General features: G+C 44.3%; 1 protein-coding gene across 3 annotated transcripts; it reads right to left on the minus strand.

Moving 5' to 3' along the window:
- Positions 1 to 2,731: 2,731 nt before the first annotated feature.
- On the minus strand, positions 2,732 to 20,718 carry ppm1bb (protein phosphatase, Mg2+/Mn2+ dependent, 1Bb). Of its 3 annotated transcripts, none has more exons than XM_040175967.2 (6): positions 19,911 to 20,681; positions 11,481 to 12,323; positions 9,747 to 9,864; positions 8,731 to 8,842; positions 8,445 to 8,502; positions 2,732 to 4,006 (listed from the first exon to the last, which is right to left on the minus strand). In XM_040175967.2, exons 2-6 carry the CDS (start codon positions 12,309 to 12,311, stop codon positions 3,977 to 3,979), a joined length of 1,149 nt encoding a protein of 382 aa, XP_040031901.1. In that variant the 5' UTR covers positions 12,312 to 12,323; positions 19,911 to 20,681; the 3' UTR covers positions 2,732 to 3,976. The 3 variants fall into 3 exon arrangements, with proteins under 3 accessions (XP_040031901.1, XP_040031899.1, XP_040031902.1); XM_040175965.2 differs by lacking the exon at positions 2,732 to 4,006 and adding an exon at positions 4,686 to 6,969 and having other exon boundaries at positions 19,911 to 20,718; XM_040175968.2 differs by lacking the exon at positions 2,732 to 4,006 and adding an exon at positions 4,686 to 7,007 and having other exon boundaries at positions 19,911 to 20,718.
- Positions 20,719 to 22,141: the final 1,423 nt, after the last annotated feature.

Consider the following 22,141-nt stretch of genomic DNA (forward strand, 5'->3'; position numbering starts at 1 on the left):
GCGCTAGCTCCTGTCCTGTCTGGTGTGGTTGGGGGTAATCTGGTCTAATATGCGGCATGTTAACCTATCTGAGCAGCAAAAGCCAGATTATCCCTCTAACAATGGCCACATGCTCATCTGCTAAATTACTCCACTCCACTAAATCATATGCTGAGACACACAAACACACAGGCCCTTCAGCATATTATATTTAATTATATTTCACCGTGCATGAATAATTCCCACTCCCTTGAGCTCTCATTTAGAGCCTTCAAATTAAATTCAGAGGCGAGCCATCTCGTTTTGAACGTGATGCCGGACCATAATCACCTGGTCAATATTTCTTTGGCACAAGGTTAATGCCACAGAAGGCAAATGCTTTTGCTGTTAAAAGAGGAGTGGGTGGAAAAAGAAGAAGAACTCGATTAAGTGCATGGAAGCAGGTGGGAAAAAAAGGTTATGTACCTGCTAAAAAGGTGTTGGTTTTTCTATTTGTGTTATTCTGCATGTCACAGTCAAATAGGTTAGCTGACCTTCAGAGGTAAAGCGCACAAATAACCTTTTGTACTGAACACCTTCAGCGACCTTTTCAAGGGAAAATGGAATAAACCAATGCTTAAAAAGCTGCCAAACATACAAATATTTCATATGAACGCTGTAACAGGAGCAGGTTCAGCGTTGCTATATAGCCTGTAAATGGAGTTTCTGAAGCAGCTGCAGCCTTTCCAACAGCTCCGGGTTGCAGGTCGAGAAATGAAAAGCCAAGAGGTTTTAAAATAAGCTGCTGAAAGAGAGAAATAAGAAAGAGGCAATTATGAATGATGCATTTTTGTAAGTAAACAAGAGTCTAAAGCCATGACAGCAATGCTTTACACCCGGGGAGGATGTTAAGAGTGCTAACATTTGCTAATTAGCACTAAATACAAAGTATACAGCTGAGGCTGATGTCATGATGTCATTAGCTTTGCTGATATTTGGTCCTGAACCATAATATTGGACAAATTAAAATTTTGATGGCACCAGACCAGAAAATAAAGGATTCAGTTGGGAGGCTTCATGCTCCGGGTACAACGGTTGTCAAATTCTTTGGCAATCCGTTCCATAATACATATTTCATGCAAAACCACGAAAATGTCAACCTCACGGCGGTGTTAGAAGAACAGTTAGAGGATAATAAAAGTCTGTAAGATCCATCCTCTGGGGATCGCGAATCACAGAGGCAGAAATTAGACATTTCATTTTTCTACATTTATTTCTCAGCGGTTAATACTTAATTTGATTTATCATACATGTTTATGAGATATGATGCATTATTGCAATGCAGCTACAAATTCAACTCTTTTTCTTGTGAGTAAAACACCTTTTTTCTCCAAATAGATGAAGAAATATTTAAGTGGCTGAGTGAAAAATGTGGCCTGCAGGTGGGGCTGGAGGAAAAGCCATAAGATCTGCATCGCTATCAGAATCTATCCTCTGGGGACTATGATCATTCGATGCAAGTCTCCTGGCATTCCTTCAAATAGTTTGCATAGAAATTTCAGTCTTGGCAAAGTGTGGACCGATCAACCAACGGCTTGCTGGATAAAGGTCTGTGAATATTCATCATGAACCAAAGAGGACGGACTCTAGATCTTGGATTTATCTTGTTTTGTTTTATGTCTCGTGGATGAAAAAGCGAAAGAGATTAAAGATGAGCAGAGGAGGGGAGCACAAAGACATTTTAACAGGTCAGTGTATTGTTTTGTAGTATCAGGCTTAAACTGGATTCAGTGGGTGAATAAGTGAGCCGGTGCACCCTGTACACCCCCCATCATCAAATTAAATTCACCCCTTTCAACCCCTTAAACACACACACACACACACATCATATGCACCGCCGTAACATATTGGGATCTCTCATTCACACTCCAACACGCATGCTCTGCAATCCCATAATCCCTCTCCAGATTGAGAACACCTTTAAGATACGATGTGATTACCATTAGGGATTATGATCAAATTATGACAGAGTGACAGATTAGACAGGGGTTTGTGTGTGTGTGTGGTGTCTGTGCAGCACGTAATCACACACACAAAATGCCTTTCCATCCTTTCAATGCATTCTGGCTTTATTTGATTTTTAGGAGAAAAGTAAAGCTATGCTCTGTCCAGCTCATGTGTGTCGCTTCAATTCTTTGGGGATTTCATATTTGAATATTGTTAGTATTGAAGATAATCGCATGGCTTGACTCGAATAAAGTGAGGAAATATAGAAGAAATATCAAACTAAAATAGTGAGATTTGTTTTGTTCCTTTTTTATACCCATGATGAACTATTATGAAGAAATTAAAAGCAATACAAAGCAGTTAATGTCTAATAAGGCGTCTCATCTGAAAGAAAATATTACTTATAATTACCAGGGTGGCAATTCATAAAACGGTTAGAAGACACTGTATTATTCTCAGATGAATAGATGTGAGCAGAATGTAAATACATCTGCACTTTCAGGAAAGGAAAAAGCGTGCATCTGTGATACAGTGTCACAAACTACCGTACGCCTCAGTTTGCTTTAAACCCAGACATGGAAATGGAACAAAGTATTCATGGTAAACCTGTAAGTCTGCTTGTTACCGCGTCGGGATGCTGCAGAGCTTTCCAGTGATCGGAGGTGTCTTGCTTTGTGATACAGGCCTCTGAAAGAGGAACAGAAAGAGGCCAGACATCCACAAATGAAAAGGACCTTTCTGATTAAAATACGGAGCCACCACTGGATCCTTGGCAGGTATTTTATTTCATATATAGACGCTTTCTGTAATCAAATGTGAGTGCAATCAAACAACAGCAATACAAACATTACCGATGCAGTCTGAGAACCAGGAAGTGGGTTAAAACAGGGAGTTCACTCACTCTACGTAGCCAGCAGCTAGTAACCTCATGGACAACATTTAAAAAAAAAAAAAAAAATTGAAATAAAAATGACCTGGCAGGACAATCCACCCTCATGTGTACTTCCCACCATGGTGGTGGAGAGGGAGGTGGGGAAGCCCGTTTAACCCACCCCCCCCCTTCCATGAGTCCCACTAGCATCTGGCTCTTCAGTGAACTAGATAACCTCCCATTTTCCCCCATCATGATTATCATCGTTACCATCCTAATAGTATCAACAACAACAACGACAAAAAAACAAAAAAGGATTCAAATCATTTCCACTTCTCACACAGCAGGAGCCAATCAGAATGCAGAGGTTCGTCAGGGTTCAGTCAGCCTCTACCGATGGCTGTACATGTGGCAACCAAAGCCCTCGTGCACCTCACGCGGTGCCCTTCCACGGTGGCACATACGTGCACAGGTGGACAAGGGGGGGTGGGGGGGGGGGGGTTGGGGAGAGGGAAGGGTGTTTACGTTTTTTTTTTAAATGGTGTGTTTGTGTGTCAGAGAGAGGTTTTTTTGTTTTTTAGAGGGGAGAAGACAAGGTGTTATCAGACCCAGGAACACAGAAAAGCCCAGGAGAAGAATTACATAGAAAGTCTTTATCCACCGTCCGTCTTCTCTTGGCCCTCATCTAAACACTCGCACACACTAACTCTCTCTTGCACACACACACACACACACACACACACACACTATAGGTCCTTATGTCATTGTGAAGTCATGTGTTCGTTGTCAACATTCAAGAAAAAAAAGAAAGAAAAAAAAAACACCTAGATGGTGAAAATCATTTCTACCATCACAATGCTTCAGTTCATAAAACCTTGACATTTCTGAAAGGTGATTTTCATTTATCTCCAGGTTTAAAGCAGTATGCGTGTGTGTGTGTGTGTGTACTTGATGTCGTTGTTGTTTTTTGTCCCACTGCTGCAAACAAACACACACACACACCCAACATACGCACACACACGCACTCAAACACACACACACGTCCTCTTCTAGTGGAGAAAGACATGGCGCAATGGAGAGACACTCCTCCTCTGGGCAGATGCACCGACCACCAGGAGGAGACAGAAGTTGTTGCCACGGCTACCAGGGGTCTTCCAACTCACCGGCACTCTGGGTGAGCAAAAAGAAAAGAAGAGTAGGAGAGAAACGTGTGCGTTAGTTTTCTTTTCATTTTTGCTGCGTCTCTCACTGCACAGTTGTAAGCTTGAACCTTATTCTGACCCCTTTAATCTACTCCAATTGAATGGATAATGTTGAAAGAAAGTGACATTCCCCTTGCATAGCCTGCACATTAACACAACCAGAACCCAGACCTCTGAAGACTCACCTTGCGGAGAATCACGAGGCCAACTGTCAAGACTGAAAAACAGGGGAGAAATGGAGAGAATGGAGTCCCTACATTCTACACCGGCTTCCCCTCCGCTTCTTTTGCCGCCAGCTAATGCAATGCAGGCATTTACTTTGCTGCTTTCGTTTTTTTAAAAAGGAGACAAAAAGATTAAGATGTCTTCGAGCAGCGGATGTGTAATTACGAGACGCGGGCTGATAGCCAACACGAGGGGAGCAAAGGGGGAGGCCTTACTTTCAGAGTGAGCGGAAAAAAAACAGCCTACACAGAAACAACACATGAAATATGGGAACGGTCCCGAGTATGTCTGGGATTTTAGGTGAAGGACTCTCTTCTACATATTTACAATGTTTAAAACACATTTGACAGGATACAAAGAGAAGAAACAGAGCTGCACAGTCAGGCTACAGAGAGTGGTACTCATACATTTGACACAAATCATTGCGTTATACCTCAAATCATCTTTATTTTGTTCATTTGTCATGTTAACTGTGTGGGAGTGATTTGGCCCACGTAACCGCATTAGAAATACAACTCAAACATTCACAAACACACATACATATGCGCAGTGCTAGCATAACCTCCCTTCCGGTAGTTAAGTGCCTTAGATATATTTTTTTGAAAAGATAAGTGCGGCGCACGCCGCGCCGCCAGGGTCGTTGGGAACAGGGCTTTACACTGGCTTACAATAACACTCCCTCCACCTGCTTTCAAAAAGGATGGGGCGGGGGGGGCGGGGGGGTGAACACGGCTCAAGCTGAAACACATCCTGCCACGGTTTAGGAGCAGCGGGAACTTTCTGGATACCTGGTTTAACTGATAGCTGTACGGCGGACTGATGGTAGACACGCAAGCCTCTCGCACTGAACACACGCGTTGGGTGTAAACAACGACGCGCTGAATGCCTACAGTAGAATTCAATGCCACGACATTTTCAAGCCATGTCAGCAGTTTGACTTCAGGGCTGAAATTTCAGCTGCATGTTTGGGGGGTAAAAAAAAAAAAAAAAAGGAAAGAAAAAAAAGAAGGGGGAGGTTAGCCCGAGGGCGTTGCAGAAAAAAAAGAAGTCACTTTTGCGTAAAGACAAGTTATCGTACATAGTGGATGTTTCATGGTGAGCGGTGACTTAAATGTACTGCATCAAATTGTGTGCTTTGAGATGAACGCAAACGAAGAGCAACTAATGTTTAAAATCCCTAAATTGTATTTTCAACTAATTAAATTCATTTTTCCAGTTATTAAGACCAACGACTAGCATCCGACCCGCCTTTAACAGTAGTTTTTTAAGGGGGGGGGGTTCTCTTGGGAGCAGAGCTCTGCAAACTGTATCTGCGGTTTAGAAACTAGCGTTGCTAAAGCCGACGCAAACGTTGAGGCACGTCACTCAAAGTAGATCAGGGGCGCCACCATCTACCCTTCTAGTTACGGTTTCTCTTTTAGTCTCATTTTAATGCCAAATTACGTTTATGGCGCAGAAGGTCGGCTGGTACTAGAGACTGTTGACATTGGAATCTGCCCAGAAAACAAAATACAAAGTTCAACGGCTTTGTGGGTGCCGGCGAGGCAGCTTACTAAAATGTGCCGATGGGGAAATAGTCATAATGTTGGATGATAATGAATGAAATGACTCTCAAAGTATGCGCCCACCAACCCCCCCCCCCCCCCCCCCCCTTGTTCCTGTGTGCTTAAATGATTGGTCTCTTTCTCCGTCATCAGAACGCATGCAGACGCAAACACACACAGACACACACGGCCACACACACACACACACGCACGCACACACACGTTAACGCAAAAGAGTGTGTTCTGAGTTTGTAGATGGAGGAGTTCAGTGAGTTGAACACAGCTGCAGTTCAGATGGTCTCCTTTTCTTTGTCAGTTTGTCCACTGTTAGCGGGTGTGGGGGCGGGCGGTGGGGGGGGGGGGTAAAGCTGGGGGTGAGGCTGGGGAGAGAGGGGGGAGGGTGCAGGTTTCAAATGGGAACTCAGCCAGAAGCCAAAACGGGTAAATGTAGGCCATTGGAGTGCCAAGTTCGCTTTTTTTTTTCTTTTCTTCACCAGCCACTTTTGCAGGTAATAACAATTTGCTACTGATCATCTTCTATGTAAAAGTGGCTGGCAAGTGTGGGAATCAAAGCGAGATGGTCAGAAGAAAGGGGAAAGAAAGCGGCCTTCTTGGGTTAAAGGTATACATGTGGCTAGGAGACAGTACTTGAATAGACAGAGGGGCCATTTTCATTTCCATTCCAGAAGTATTCATGAGGGAGGTGGTGGCTGCAGACCATCATGCAGCCGGAAGTGGCCAATGTGTCAATTCAAGTTCTGCGATGAGGAGGAGAGGTCACAGCACATCTGACTAGAGCTCTAGGGTTGCGTAAGGTATGCGGACGGGCTGCTCAATCAGAGGAGGGGTCGGACTCGGGGGCAGGCGAATCTTGGCTTGCCGCTGGCTCTGCGGTGGCAGGCGAGGGCGGGGGCGAGGGGGGAGTGGGAGGGGAGGCGGGCTGCCGCCGGCCGCCGTTGTCGTCGTCATCCAAGGTCCTCCGGCCCTCCCCTGCTCCCTCCACAGTGCTCTCCCCCCGCAGCGTGTAGGCGGCCAGGGACTCCTCCAGCACCGTGTTGTACTGCCCCCGGTGGTGCAGGCGGAACTGCCGCAGAGCCTCCAGCAGATGAGCCGCCGTGCTGCCACCTCCCTCCTCACTCTCCTCCTCTCCCCCCGCACAGGCCTGAGGTGACACGCCAGGGGTCAGACTCTGCAGGCACACTCCATGATCAAACACACACACACACACACACACACACACACACACACACACACACACACACCGGCACAATACTCACATCATTGACACACAAATATCTACTTCACACTAACGTGACGATGTCGAGGACATTCTTGCACCAGTCAGACAAGCCCATGCAAACGCAACTCTGACCCTGTGACCAACAACCCTTTGTGATATTCACTGGATGGTGTAACAGAACAGGTGGGGCGTGTGGGGGGCCTGCAAGTCAAGACTCCTCTGACATTTATATGAGAAACACAATGATGTGCCCGCATGCACGCACACGCACACGCGCGCGCACACACACACACACACAATCTCACCGCACCCTTCCAGTCTGTTGAAAAGCTGAAGCGGATCTTTTCCTGGCAGTAATTTGATTAAGATGACGAGAGGTTTCCTCCTTAGACGGCATATGGCCGTTTATATTAAGGGTTCACAAGCTGGAATCGATTTTAGCAAGAGCAGGTGCAAATGTTAAGCAACCAAAATCATCATCTGAATCTATGAAATAAAAACTTATTCTAGATTTAACAGGAGAATGTAAAATGAGAGATGCTCAGTCACCAATTTAAACGTCCCCCGGACCTAAATAAAAAAACGTTTCTATAAACGTGGCTACTTGACAGTGCAGAGCGAGAGTATTAGCGTAGTATTCCACCAGAAAAAACGTTTCACATTCATTTCCTGAAGAGTTTCGGAGCTCACCCAGGCTCTGCTTTCAAGACGTGTACGAACGTGTACGTACCTTACACCGGTGTGATGCAGAAACGTGAAGCCTCAAGTGCGCACGCACGCGCGCGCACACACACACACACACACACACACACACACACACACACACACACACACACACACACACACACACACACACACACACACACACACACACACACACACACACACACACACACACACACACACACACACACACACACACCTCCTTGTGTCGACCGGTAGCTACGCTCAAGAAAATCAACAATATTTGTACTTCTCTAAACATTACTTAAACTGTTTTGTGGGACGAATCTACACAAACAAAACTTACACTTATCATTACAAGCAGCGTTTTATGTGCAGGGGGAATCTTTACACAGGCTATCTAAATCCTTTGGGAGGTTTTGCGTGCATTTGTTGACCAGGTGCTCAAGAGGTTTACGGAGTTCTTACTGTATACTGTGTACAAAAATGGCCGCACCAATTTGATGCATTCAAAACAAGTGTCCCTTAACTCGCAACGGTTCCTCTGCCACGTCTGTCCTCCACGCTCGTTCACACTTAACGCCCGCTTTCATTCTCACACAAAAGAGTGTCCTTGTCTGGGCTGGTGTGTATGTGTGTGTGTGTCTACATGTTGAAGGGGCGAGGAGGTGAGAGCTGGGTGAGGTGAGGAGGTCGGAGAGTGATCAACTCACCCCTTCCTCTTCTCTGTGAGGATTCAGCTTGTTGTACACGGCTTCGATCACGCTCCGTCTGCAAACACACAACCGGCACACGGCTCGCTGCTTAGAGGGCAGGACAACTCGCCGCGCAACACAAACAGTCGCCACTCATTCTTAGCAAATGTATATTGATCAACATTTTAATGGAACAGAGCCGGTAATGGAGTATCCGCTCCTCATGCATCTACATCATTTCTTTTGAGCTATTTTGGACTTGCAGCTTTGACAAATTGGGAGCGTTCCAATGCTGTATATTTACTTGCTGGCCAGGCCTCCGCCAGGTGGAAGGTTGGGGATGTTCTCTGTGGCAATGCTCCTCAGGACAGACACCAGGTCAGGGACTCCCGCCTCCCCACAGTTCCCCAGTAGCTCTACACACAAAAACACAAAGAGTTTGTGAGGAGGTGTGTGGAGCACGGAGGAAAGCTCATGGGACCTCATGCTACAAGCTTTAGGTGTTAAGACAACAACCTTTCTCTGCAGAGGCTGAGACAACAAACAGTGGTGGGAAAGTGTGTGCATGCGTTTGTAACAGAGTGATTTAAAATATTTGGACTACCTGACAAAAGGTTGTTTTAGTCCTAGTTCTGTACACAGAAACTGATCACAGTGGGTGGTCTAACTACCACTGAATCATTAAACATTAATAACACTGAATAATTAAACATTAATAAGTACAGCGCACCAGCCAGTGAATGAAAAACAAATATAAAATTGGATATCCTTTTCTTCAAAAATCACTGAAATAGGGTGATTGCTTATTTCTTTCGATTAGTCGGACACCCATGTTCACTTTAAGCATATTCATTAAATTATCATCATCATTGTAATGCAGGTTAAGTAAATATATCCACCACATTTAAGCACAGCCTGAAGATGTGCTATGAAATAATTTTAAAATTACATTAAATTCAACACATACAAATATATTTGTCAACAATATTTAGGGTGAAATGCTTCCACATCATGTACGACTTAAATCTGTGCTGCGCTTTCCTCTACGTTGGCTCTTTTTTTTCTCTCTGTGTGCATCTCCGCGACTCATTGAGTAGCGCAATAATGGCGCCACAGAAACCGATAATGAAGTTAGTTGACGCTTTGTTGTTGCAGCACTACACTGAAACTAATATAATCAAGAAGATAGCATTTGGAAAAAAAATTCTAGTCCTTAATGTCAATATGTAATGTAATATAAATGCATACAGCCTGTCTTTTTTGTGTTTGCATGTATTTGTTGTGCGTGTGTGTGTGTGTGTGTGTGTTGCATGCGCTGACCCTCCACACGGGTCTCCAGGTACTTATCCAATTCCTCTTCTTTCTTCACAGCCTCCTCTGAGATCTTGGGTGCTCCGGGTAAACACACCAACACCACACTCATGTTATCCCTGCTCCCCTGCAAGACCACGATAGAAAGAGACACAACAAATGAGGACATTCATTTTGTACTTGTGAATGATTAAAAAAAAAAAGCAGAAACAAGAAGAAAAACAACCAGTGAATAATGTGATGAATGACTGTTACTATAAATAAGCCGAATGATGTATCAGCAGATATAAACTTAACGAGACACAGCACAGACATACACATTTTTAATACGGTTTCCTAAATATTTGAGATTTTTTACATGCATTACTGATGACAATGGTTTAAAAAAAAGTTTTTACAATTTTCATGAAGACGGTGATGCATTCAACCTGTTGGTTGGACTTATAAGTATCCACACAATGAGTTGTGGTGAGTAACAATGTTTTTACACTACCTCTTACTTTATTTATTTCTACCTTTACAGTAACCAGTGTTTCCCCACACATAGAATAATTTGTGGCGGTGCGGCACAGATTCAACACCGGCCGCCACACATTGCGTTTGGTGCATTTCTTTTTTAAACGCTATTTGAATCACACAGCGCATTCGTTCAGCTGCATTTCCTTTCCCTGCTCTCCCTCAGTCTCTGTCACTCACGAGTCTCACTCACACAGACACACAGACACACATACACACATACACACAGCCCCTCCCCGCCATGCACACCGGGTCTGTCTCGCGTGTCTTTTTTTTAGCAAGCCCCGCAAAATCCCTTCCTCTGACAGAAGTTGCAGACTTTGCGCACAATGTTTGTATAGGCGTGAATCCCTGTTTTGTATTTCCTCCAATAAAGTTGTGTGTTACAAATGAATATTAATAACGAATAATTCCAGTTCAGCGGGAAACCCCCTCCCCGGTCAGCCCCCACACATTGACGTTGGATCTGTGGGAAACACTGGTAACACTGCTTTTTTAATATTGTAAAATTAGGTGGTGACTTGGAAATGGCAAAAGATAAATACACTTTTGATTATTGTTTCATAATTTAATATTATTCACTGGATTAATAGATTAATCATATTGAAGCCTCAGAAAACAATGTTCACCACCTTTACCCAGAGCACACATCTTTGGTAACTATTGAGAGCTGAGAACATGATGATGCAGGTTTATAATGACCATTTTCATGCTTATCTATGTATCTCCTCTTTTTATACAGCTAAGTGAAATGTGACTGTTCTTCACAACCTGAAAATCAATATAATATTTAAAAAATACCAAATTGAGACACCAAGATATTTGGGAACCATGTAGAAAAAGTCATGGTGTGATTGGGAAACATCAACACATTTGGAGGTCACTGCAAGAACATGTTATTATGCTGAAAACAGCTAAGGGTCCCTTGCTTTGCGTCAACAACAGGAAAGACATACGTCCTGAGTGCTCTAGTTTGCAGTTCATGAAAAGGCTACAATTGTCCTGTGGGTCACATTGGGTCATTTAAATCTTAAGAAAAAAAGAAAGTGTCTCACTGCAATGGGATTGCTAAAAGGGTATTAGCATAAAGTGGACAGTAGACCTGTGGGGATTTTCATTCAGATATCTCAATGTAAAACAAGAGCGTTATTGAGCAAAGAATCAATATGTTTACAGTCATAGACTTTCACCTTCGATGTAAATCACACGTGAGAAATGGAGGCTTACCTTATGCAGACAGGTGTCCACCACCGCGTTACACACCTTCTCCAGGACGTCGCACACCAGCAGCCGCGAGCGGACAAAATCACACAGCTCCTCGTTGGACATGACGTCCCAGATTCCATCACACGCCAGCACCACGAACTCGTCTCCTTCGGCCGCCCGCTCCAACACACACACCTCGGGCTCGGGGCTCACCAGCTGCTCCGTGGGGCCCTTACCGTCCACACATTTGTAGTCGTAGTCCCCAAGGGCCCGGGACACAGCCAAGGAGCCGTTTACCCTCTGGATCATGACCGAGCCGCCGGCGTTTTGGATGCGCTCCTTCTCGCGGGGGTTGCAGGGCTTGTGGTCCTGGGTGGAGAAGCCCACCTTGCCGTCTCGACTCAGCACGGCCCGCGAGTCGCCGCAGTTAATGAAGTAGAGGTGGCTCGGGCTGAGCAGCACGCACACGGCCGTCGACCCGCTGCGGTCCAGGCCCTGCCGCAGGTCGGCGAAGCTGCGCATGTACTCGTCAATGTTCAGAAAGCCCGAGCGGATGCCGTCCTTCACTCCCTCCACGCAGCCGGATCCTGAACTGAAGTCGGCCCCGCCCGACAAGATGTGTTCCAGCAAGTGGCCGGAGCAGTAGTTGGCCACCCGGGAGCCGGCGTGGCCATCGTAGACAGCAAAGAAGGACCAGTCGGTGAGTCCGTGGGGGAGGCCCACCGCGGCCGTGTGGGCGTCCTCCATCTCCACCCGCCAGCCCTGCATGGAGCTCAGGCCGTAGCGCAGCCCATTGCCCTCGCCGTGGGCACTATGCTTCTCCGTCTTCGGCTTGTCCAGGAATGCACCCATTGCTGCCTACAGCTGGAGATCAACCAAGAGGAAGGGAGGGGACGGACAGAATTAAGATCATAGCAGCACCGGCAGAGATAATTGAGCCTTCGAATCAGCCACGTTTTTCCCAAGGCACTGCTGTACCACGAATAGTGAAGAATGGTGGATGTGTTCACCCATTAGTTACAAAAATGACAATATGCTGAATCAGGTTTGATGTATAACGTCTCAAAGACAATAATATAGTTTGTCAATAATTATAAAAACTAAAGGATCTATCCAATATTCTTTTTTTACATGTTTATGTAAAATATATATATATTATTCACTATTTTATATGTATTTACCAGGTTGCTTATTGTGACTGCATTAAAAAAAAAAGAAGAACAAGAATCAAGAAAGTACAATTTCTTCAAGCAGTTAAACGTATTTCAAGCTTTGATGTCTATAACAACAAGGAAAACTCACTCCAATTGTCAGATCACATTATATTGTCTAGTATGTGCAATTAATCACATTCTACGTTGTCAGAAGTTCCGTGGGCCACTTTGTCTTGTGATTACAGAGTGTTTTAATTACAAAGAGGATGGTGAGCGCCAGAGATCCTGACACAAGGCAAAGATAGCAGGGGAGGAACCACAGAGCGGAGGATTACCCCGCAGCGGTAAAGCTTCTTTGAGCACACGCGGCCTCTTTCACTCTGAACACAAGTTAACTAGTAGCATTAGTTAACTTGTTGGCACAACTTAGTGTGACATTACTGAATCAGCAGGGTGTGAAACTCTCCCCTGCCAAGTGTTTTGGTTCTTTGCCTCCACTTAAACCACCGAGTCGGCCGTCCTGAGTGAAGCAGTGTGTTAAAACAATCCACGGCGCTGTGTTGGTTCAGGTACTGTTAGACGTTAAAATGTGATCCCGGAAGTCTAGTTTTAGTAACAGAGCCATTAGCCGTCCATCCCGGAGTCTAGGCGCCGGAACACTTATAATAGCAAGGAGGGAGAATTTGACTGCTCCTGAAATGTATTATGCAAGGAATCGTTTTCTTTTATTGGAGTCGCTCGCGCACTAAGCTGTAGGAACATACTGGTAGATTAGTCTGTAACATTAATGCTGTAACGTTCCGCTACATAAACCTGGGGGATCATGGCAGTGCCTTGCGTTGTGGTCGAGCAGAAGTTGAGGCACGTTAGATTCCTTACTGGACGCCGCTTTGCTGTTTTATTGTAAGATCACAAAGCTAATAATTAGTCATTTGTTATGCAAAATGTAATAAGTAATAATAAACAATAATAAAATGAGATTAGTTATTATGTCACTAGCAGACACTTCAATCCCCCCCCCCATATCTTAACCATTCTTGGCATGCACTGTATTTTCCCAGCATACCAATCAATTATTCTCCAAATGTCAGCAGCATGAAGCCACTTACAGTGTGTATTGCATGATTATCACTAATCAGTAAAAGTCAAAAGCGCCCTGAGAACGTCTTTTTTTTTGGTTTCTCACTTCGCGGTACCTCCCGCGTGAGCGCACGCTCGGCATGACAGGCACGTACCCAAAAAAAGGCTGGTACACGCAGGGAGTGACTACAGCTGGTTTCAGGGGAACGTGCATGTGCAGGCGCGCTGGTGTCTGCTCCCCGCATGTGAGCAGTCAGTGTCACAGTCGATGTGCGAGAAAACTCTCCATAAATACGACAAGAGCGGTTTGGATTTCGTGTGCAGGGTGAGGCAGCGGGCCACGCTTTTCACATTGCTATTGCTTTCCTGCTACACACAGGTAGCCTGCATGTTCATGTACGGTGGGACACTGTGTACACACACACACACACACACACACACACACAGAAAGAGAAATCAGTTATGTTCACCACCAGTGATTCTCTCTAAAAATAAAACAAACACACTGTCATTGCCTAGCAACCACCCACCCTGCAGGGCAAACATCCAGGCTAAGCTTTATTCAGCGACAACCCCCTCTCTACGTCTCTCTCTCTCCCCCGCTCTAAAACACACACACACACACACACACACACACACACACACACACACACACACACACACACACACACACACACACAGAGACAGAGAGAGAGAGAGAGAGAGAAAGAAAAGAGTAGTTGCATCATCTATCCATTTCAGCAGTCGCAGGAGCCCTGAAAGGTGACGTGCAGACTGCAGGAACACATGCTGATACTGTGAGATCTCACTGGCTGACAGTGGTACAATAGGCTGCTGAAAAGAACAACAACAAACGCAGAAAATATCTCCATTGGGACATCAGACTGAAACCAGGAACTGTTAACCACTTAACCCCCTCAAAACTGCAGTCACCCGGCTGTAACCACAAGTCGAAACCAACACCCCCTCATACTAAGATGCACATGTCTGCCAAAAACCACTGGCTATGAAGAGGGAAGTGGAAGGTCGGGGATTACGTAGTGCGGCAGAGAGCCTGAGAGGCGTTCTGAGAGCGGGAACACTTGCCCCACACAGTCAGCGAGATTCACACAAAGCTTCCATCCTCATCCAAGCATACACAAATTAATTCTGTGTGTTGCAATACACCCGGACCCACCCAATAAAACCTGAATATCCAGCCAGTGCGATAACAGCAGCTTGGGTGGCTGCTTATAGGATTTGATTACAGTCTGCAGCAATTTTTTTATTTTTTACCGTAACAAAGATAAGTCGATTTAAGAATTTTCCAGGACACTGTAGACCTTGAAGTGGTTGGTGGTGCTTCTGCAAAAAAAAAAAAACGTTTCCGCAGCTTAAACATCAGAGTAAATAATATAGTATAGTGAGAAACCACGTTGATCAGGCCACATCAGCAAATACAGAAGCCTCCGGTTCGCCAAGTGACACAAGCGGTAAGTAAAGCAGATTGCTGAACAAAGCCCTTTTTTAGGTGAATTGCAATGAACTTTTGTGAAGTGAAAACCCTTTGAAAGAGTCATTAATAGGGGTGTAACGATTCAATTGCTGAATTGATTAATCGATTTATATTCATGCGATCCAACTGAATCGATCTGTGCTCCGCAAATCGGCTTTCCGGACAACATATATCGATTACAAATCGATTGAAATGGTACATAATCGATTGTATCGATACTTGGAAACTGCACATTGGATTTAAGTACAAAAACGGTATGGAAGTGTGTTTGTTTGTTTGTTTTTTAGCACTTTAGACACTGTGACGTCATCAGTACTACAGTAATGTTTACATTGAAAATGGCACTTGATTCAAATAAAAGGTTAATACATTTGCCATTAATTGTTGTTTGCTTGTTTATAATATCAATAATTAATTTAAACCTGATTTCCTTACAAGAAACAACAGGGATCTTGGAAACTTTGCCTGCACTGTCCAGTAAAGTTACTGAATCGATTCCAAGTCACTGAATCAAATCGAATCGTTCTAAATTAACCCAGATCGTCCATGAATCGAATCGGCAACCATGAATCGCGATTCGAATCGAATCGTTAAAATGAATCGTTACACCCCTAGTCATTAAAGTTGTGAGATGAAATCACAGAGAACTTCCAGGCTTTGTCCCGCTGCAGTGTGGGTAGTAGCAGCAGGTGCAAATTAAACAACGCTTTCGGCTCGACGAACATACGAGGGTGGAGCCCGGGAGGGGGGGGGTGGGGGGGTTAGGTTAAAACGCACCTCGAGACGACAATGCGGGCAAAACACTTGTCACGGCTGTTTTTAAAATTTTGACTGTTAAGACAAGTCGTTCAAAACCGACAAAGCCCCGCATTTATTCTGACAACCAGCGCGAACACCATGCTGGCAGAAGATGGAAGTTCATGGTTTGGGACACCAAACGCCTAAATGATAAACTCTCAAGACATCCAAAGGCACATGATTGTGAGAACTGTGCTATATTGAGCTGGTCCAACTAAAGAGGCGTCCTGGTGAAACAGACCCACATCCAGGCTGCATGCCCAACGATTTACACAGGCGAATAGGACCACGTGAATGCACCAGTCGACTGACCAGCCCGGAGTGGATTGCAGGACAGCGAGTGAGGCATGCAGAGGATACACCGGGTCACATTTCACAGCCGCTTTTGGCGAAGCCTCTGGAATGGTCGCAGTGTTATGGCGGATTCGGTCTTGAAATAGGGACTTTGGAGCGGGCAACGCTAAACTGGGACACGGCTCTCATTGTGTAGTTTGGCCCCCGTATAGCGGTTCTGACTTCTAAAACCACGCCCTTCTCTTGTGTCTGCTAATACCAGTGAAACCCATTAGGGTAACAGGTTTGTCTTTTTATCTGAACTGATGAACCAATTTAACTGCTACTCTGACCGCGCCTCCTTTTTGTTTATTTTATTACACACAGAACAAAGACGGTTGTGCACATCCAACATGCAGCACATCGAAATACATTATTGACCCTCCATTACTCCGTATCCCCTTTATGTGCTAATCTGCTGCAGAGTGCTTCCAAGGTCGTACATAAAACTGCTGAATGCAACAAGTCACTCTCCTGCATGCCTTCCCCGTTACATTCAGTAGGACTACTGACTACAAGGGGGAGATGACAACCAAAGGCTTTTGGATAAAAAAGTGGCACCTGAACGGTGTATGGGTCCGTTAACGGAATGTCTCGCCGCCTGTCGGCGCACGCGTTGGCTTGCTGTACTAGCTGTGTTTTTTTACATAACCAATTTGAGCATGGAGAGACGCGATGGCCACTTTTCACGTCAACACACAGGCGAAGATGAATCAAACCCTGCAAGCACTCTATTCCCCGGGACGAAATGGGGCATCGTGCTCTCCTCCTTCCGCGCTCGGTGACCCGTAAGAGGTTGCAAACGCCCTGTGGCCTCCAGACGGACGACCTTCAGATTTCAGTAAATTGTAACCATTGACTGAAGATATATCCGGTGAAATCAATCCTCGTTCCGTTTGTTTGAAGGCATGTAGTACGGTTGGGGTGCGCCGGTGGGGCGGAAAGGGGATGTTGAAAATAACGCAACGACCTGCTGCGAAAAGTTCAAACAGAACTGAACTTTGGGGGAAAAGCAAACTGGCATCAAGCTGTGCTGAACCAGCATGTAACCGGAGATCCACACGGGCCACTCGTTGGCCCAATTGGGTGTGAATGCAGCATTACAACAAAGTGGGACTTATGAAGCTACTTGTTTGAAAACGTTTTTGGCTCAAAACAGCAGCATTTTAAAACAGCCTCATTTTCAAAATGATCTGTGTACCCATGGCAACCATTGCAGACGTTTATCACATGACTATTAACATACACTGGGCACAGCAAAACCTTTTTGGGAAGCTGGCATCAGAACATGTTGGTTGGAACATGTTGAAACAGTCCCTTTTCTGCCAATTGAGTAATCCATTCATCCACAAATTGTTTCAGCCCTACAGGCCATCAAACACGGCAGCATATTTCCTAAAATATTTTTGAAACCAAGAGCACCTTCCTTCACAGGTGACTTACAAACGACAGCATGGATTACCCAGGTAATGAGATAGTATCAAGAGACACACCCATATTGTTAATCCTCACAAAGGTATAAATAACATAGTCCCAGACTTCCTGGTGATGTGTACAAATGTCTTGTTTGCCCAACCAGCAGAAAAAAAAAACACCGGGGTATTTAGTTTACCACCTGAAACAAATTTGAAAAAAAACTGGACCAGAGATTATTACCATAAGGAAAATAGTTAATCAGATTAAAAGGAAATAGTTACAAACAACATTTTTCATTGACGATCAGATTAATTGGTAATGGGTGCCACTCTTTGACACATGATCCATCTCATCTCTCTTTCGGATGTGTTCAGGCAAATACTAATAACATGTTTTCAAACATAAAAACAATCTGAAGCTGCATTGCTATTGGCAAAGATAGACCTGTCACCCAAATGCAAATGTTTCTGAATATTACATCGATTGAAACCAAAATGGGGGAAAACAGCATGGCTTGATGGTAAATGGATTCATAACCCTAACTGAATAACATACATTACCAACTGAGAAAGCTGCAGCGCAACAGATTTATCTCAGTGGCAACTGAAACATGCGTGTCACGGTTTGTAAAGCCTGTGACACATCAAGTTCCATCAGTGAAGAGCCAAGACCTCCAAGGTCTGTCAAACTCAAACTGCTTACTCAGATAAGATTATCAGCCAGTGAACTCCTCCCGTATCGCCCGTAACGCCAAGTGATGTCATGCCGGCCACCTGTGCACCTTCTCCCAATCTGATGTACCGATGGCGGTGAGCGGGGGTTGCTGCGAGGTCACATTTCAGTCGTGCACAATGCAAAATTGATGATGAGATGCAAATTCATCAAAGGCTGACTTGCTGGAACATAGCAGTGAGGTTTAAGAATGGCTTAATCATATACGATTCTCTACATTTCTCAAGGTAATAAAAATGGATGTTTGTACAGATACACGCACACACAGAGACAGTTAGAGCCTATGGACCTGCCCCTCCCTAATAAAGTTTACAATAAATGCAATATATTCTATACATTTTGGTTTCATCTTTATACCATCGGTTCTTCAGCTGCACGATACCTATAGAGCTGTATTCACTCTATAAATGCACGCCTCCTATTACCGTAGCGTCTTGTATACACAAGTTAATGTCATTAGTTTAGAGAAGTGAGGTGGTGGAGAACCGGAGTTGGCGTGTTGAAGCAACGCTGCTTGCCGCAGTAAAAGAGAATGACTGGTTACAAGCACCGTGCCATGTTGTGACTAAGGCGAAGCGCTATCTGCGCAGATTACATGTCATTTGTAAGGAATGGTTTCACGTGCGTCAACAAAGTCACACTGGTAGTGAAACCGGGGGCTCGCGCGTGTTATTATCCTCTAAGGTCACTGCATACACAACAGCCTGCGCGCACACACATATACGGCAACGTTAGCTATCGCAACTGGGTTAGCATGGGTTTTCCTTCACCGTTAATGTGTGTCTTCACTGCAAATTGAGCCCGCTAAATCGTTTACACGAACGTTACTTCATCAAGTCAACGCGAGGTGCGAGTGCGGACTGTGTAAATATAATGTTATATGGTTAGAAATACCACCACACCGCCGAGCTAACACTGCATAGCTAACCATTGACACCCATATGACAAAGTCCGCTAAGCTGTCATTAGCTGGTTATAGCTAGTGCAGCCATGCTAGATTAGCCCACAAGGGACCAGACTAAGCACTGGAGGCCAACATGTCGTTTGTCGGTTAACACAAGTGTTACTTTGCATTTACTTCATTCAAAACGGTCTTGGTCAACGTTAGCGGTGACGTTAGCCACATTAATTTCGAACTTCGGATGGTGGATCGGGTTTGATTTTGAAAACGGTCACATCGCGTTTTATGCTGAATGTAGTGATCGGTTGTTTTTTGTAAATGTGTTTCTCTGTTAAATACCGATCCAGTGACCACAGGCTGAACTCCATTCCACCGAACACTGCTCCCTCGACGGAAAGGCCCCGCTTGCTAATGTGTTGATATGAGCTAATGTTAGCTGCCTTGCTAATATTAACTTAACAGTTAACGTTAGCTAGCTGTCGTTCCCCTGCTTGTCAAACTCAAGCTAATGACGTTAGCGCATAAACTAGCGTGCTACTTACGTTTTCCTGCTGTTGCGAATGTAGATCCAATCTTGAGTATCGGCTGTATTCTGCTTTTGTGTGAAGACAAGTCGGTAACCTAGCTATCTACGGGGCTAACGTTAGCTGGCTAACTGTGTTATGTTTCCTTATTTGACAAAAATAAACGAGAATGGCCTCAGATGAGCGGCGATAATTCCTTTCTCGGTGGTTCCCTGCTTGGACAGCGTTGATTTTTACGCATGTTTGACGCCAGTTCTGTCTCTCACATAAAATTAAGACTATTCCGATCGTTCCAAAGCAAATACGGACGCGGTAGTATTGGTTATATTATTCAACACTGACAAATCTAGCACTTTCTTCAATTGAAAGGCCAGAGCTATCCTTCGACTTTGGGTGCTGAACAAGAGGAGGTGTTATTTTTGGCTCATGCTCAGTGATTGGTTACAAGTTCAGGGCGAAACGTCGGTTAATTGGCTGTTTCTTCTGTCACTCAGCTCTGCCCCAGTCCGAAAGAGCATCCCATTGGTCCATTACCGAAGCTCTATGACGCAGTGGTTTTGGCGAAGTACACTCGTAACTGGTTTTGGCGTACGCCGAAGCGAAGCACTCGGTGTCGTTCGCGAAGTAGAAATAAGCTGTACGCTTCGGCGGTGGTCGATTGACCGCAGCCTGGAATCCGAGACTAAAGATATGAATTACATCAAATGTTACATGACTGCAATTGAAATGCGGTCATATCCTCATCCTCTGTGTGTTTAAAAGTCGCCACACTAATGCCCCGGAGTCAATAACAAGCGCAACCGGATGCTTGAAGGTTGGAGCCTCAGGTGGAGCTTCAAAATAGAAGGAAGACTTGTACCATTAAATACAATTACGTTATTATAAGACATTAAACATAAACAAACAGCTTTATTGTAAAACTTAAGTTTCTCATTTCAAAACAAAATCAAATATGTACAAAATATCCTCAAGTGGGAAAATACATTTTATTAAATATAATGAATATGGTACAAATCTGCTTTAGCTTTATTTAAATTAGGTAATTGCTGCATTCAGGAGGCATATGTGTGTTGTACTGCATCGTATCATTTCCATTCATGACAATTTATGTTTTAATCAGCGAGAGACAAAAAACACAAGTTAAAAAAATCATACAATAATCAGGCCAATAGTTTCACACTCTTGGCTCTGAAAGATCTGAAACAGCATATGCCCGAATAATATGCTTTTGCTCCCACGTACTGGTCTGTAGAAAATGACTTCCTTGTTATGTGTTCTTGGTTTATCTGGTTTTACACGTAACCTGCCACAACATCATCATCTGTAATATATGGAAACTGACAGCGAAGCCAAGGCTGGATTACCAACGGGAAAAAGAAAACTTCACCCTGGGGGAAGTATGAACAGGATGTAAATCAAAACTGGGACACACCGAAAAAACATGCAATTAGTAGTAACTATAACTGTAAAATACCAAATTCCTTTCACTCTGCACTTGTGCCCTTGTAAATGAGAGTTTCCTTGTCACCGTACAGCAGAAGAGGGAGAAAAGGGAAAACATTAGAAGGTTTTTCCTTAAACTACATACTGTATATCTTTTCTGTACATGAGAAGTCAATTATTTTAAGTGAATTTTTCTGAATTCTGTTGTTTATTTGGACGTTTAGTATTTTATACCTCAATTAGAGTCAACAGCGGATATACGGCTCTAAAGAGATTTATTCAAACTGACTTGTTAGATCACAGCAGCATCAAAAGCTCTTATTCTGAGTCTAAATTAATAAATAATACATTAAAAAAATTAGGAAGTGGGTGGAGCTCTGTCATGAGTCCCCGTTTCTGGAAGTTAAACTCCACAGACAAGGCTGCGTGACTCACAGTTGGAGCCTTTCTTTGGGTTGGCTGGGCATGAAACCCTCAGAACACAACTATTGTTTTTTGAGGACAAGTTGAAGTCACATGCTTGTTAACATTAAGATGTACGGGGAAATGTTGTGGCTCCTTGTGGGCATTTCTTCAAGAAACATCCTGAGCTTAACGTTCTGTTATGTGTACCACTAACAGTGAGCTGGAGCTAAGGATTAAGGTGTTGGACATACAAACAATACAATCTGCATCTTGAATACAGATCTAAAGGAATTTGACGACTATATCGTTTAAAGCAGGGGTTCTTAACCTTTTCGACCTTGAGGCCCAATTTTTATAGTACAAAGTGGCCCGGGGCCCATTAAATATTAACACTGTATAGG

The sequence above is a fragment of the Gasterosteus aculeatus genome, chromosome 5, assembly GCF_964276395.1.
Source record: "Gasterosteus aculeatus chromosome 5, fGasAcu3.hap1.1, whole genome shotgun sequence".
Taxonomy (NCBI): domain Eukaryota; kingdom Metazoa; phylum Chordata; class Actinopteri; order Perciformes; family Gasterosteidae; genus Gasterosteus; species Gasterosteus aculeatus.

Bases quoted from the DNA above. Each gene is read 5' to 3' on its own strand.
- ppm1bb (XM_040175965.2), bottom strand. From the start codon at position 12,311: ATGGGTGCATTCCTGGACAAGCCGAAGACGGAGAAGCATAGTGCCCAC. The intron at 8,843-9,746 runs GTCAGCGCATGC...TTTTGTGTGTAG, and splicing joins CCTGGAGACCCGTGTGGAGG to AGCTACTGGGGAACTGTGGG. The intron at 6,970-8,444 runs GTGAGTTGATCA...GTGTCACCTCAG, and splicing joins CTCACAGAGAAGAGGAAGGG to GCCTGTGCGGGGGGAGAGGA.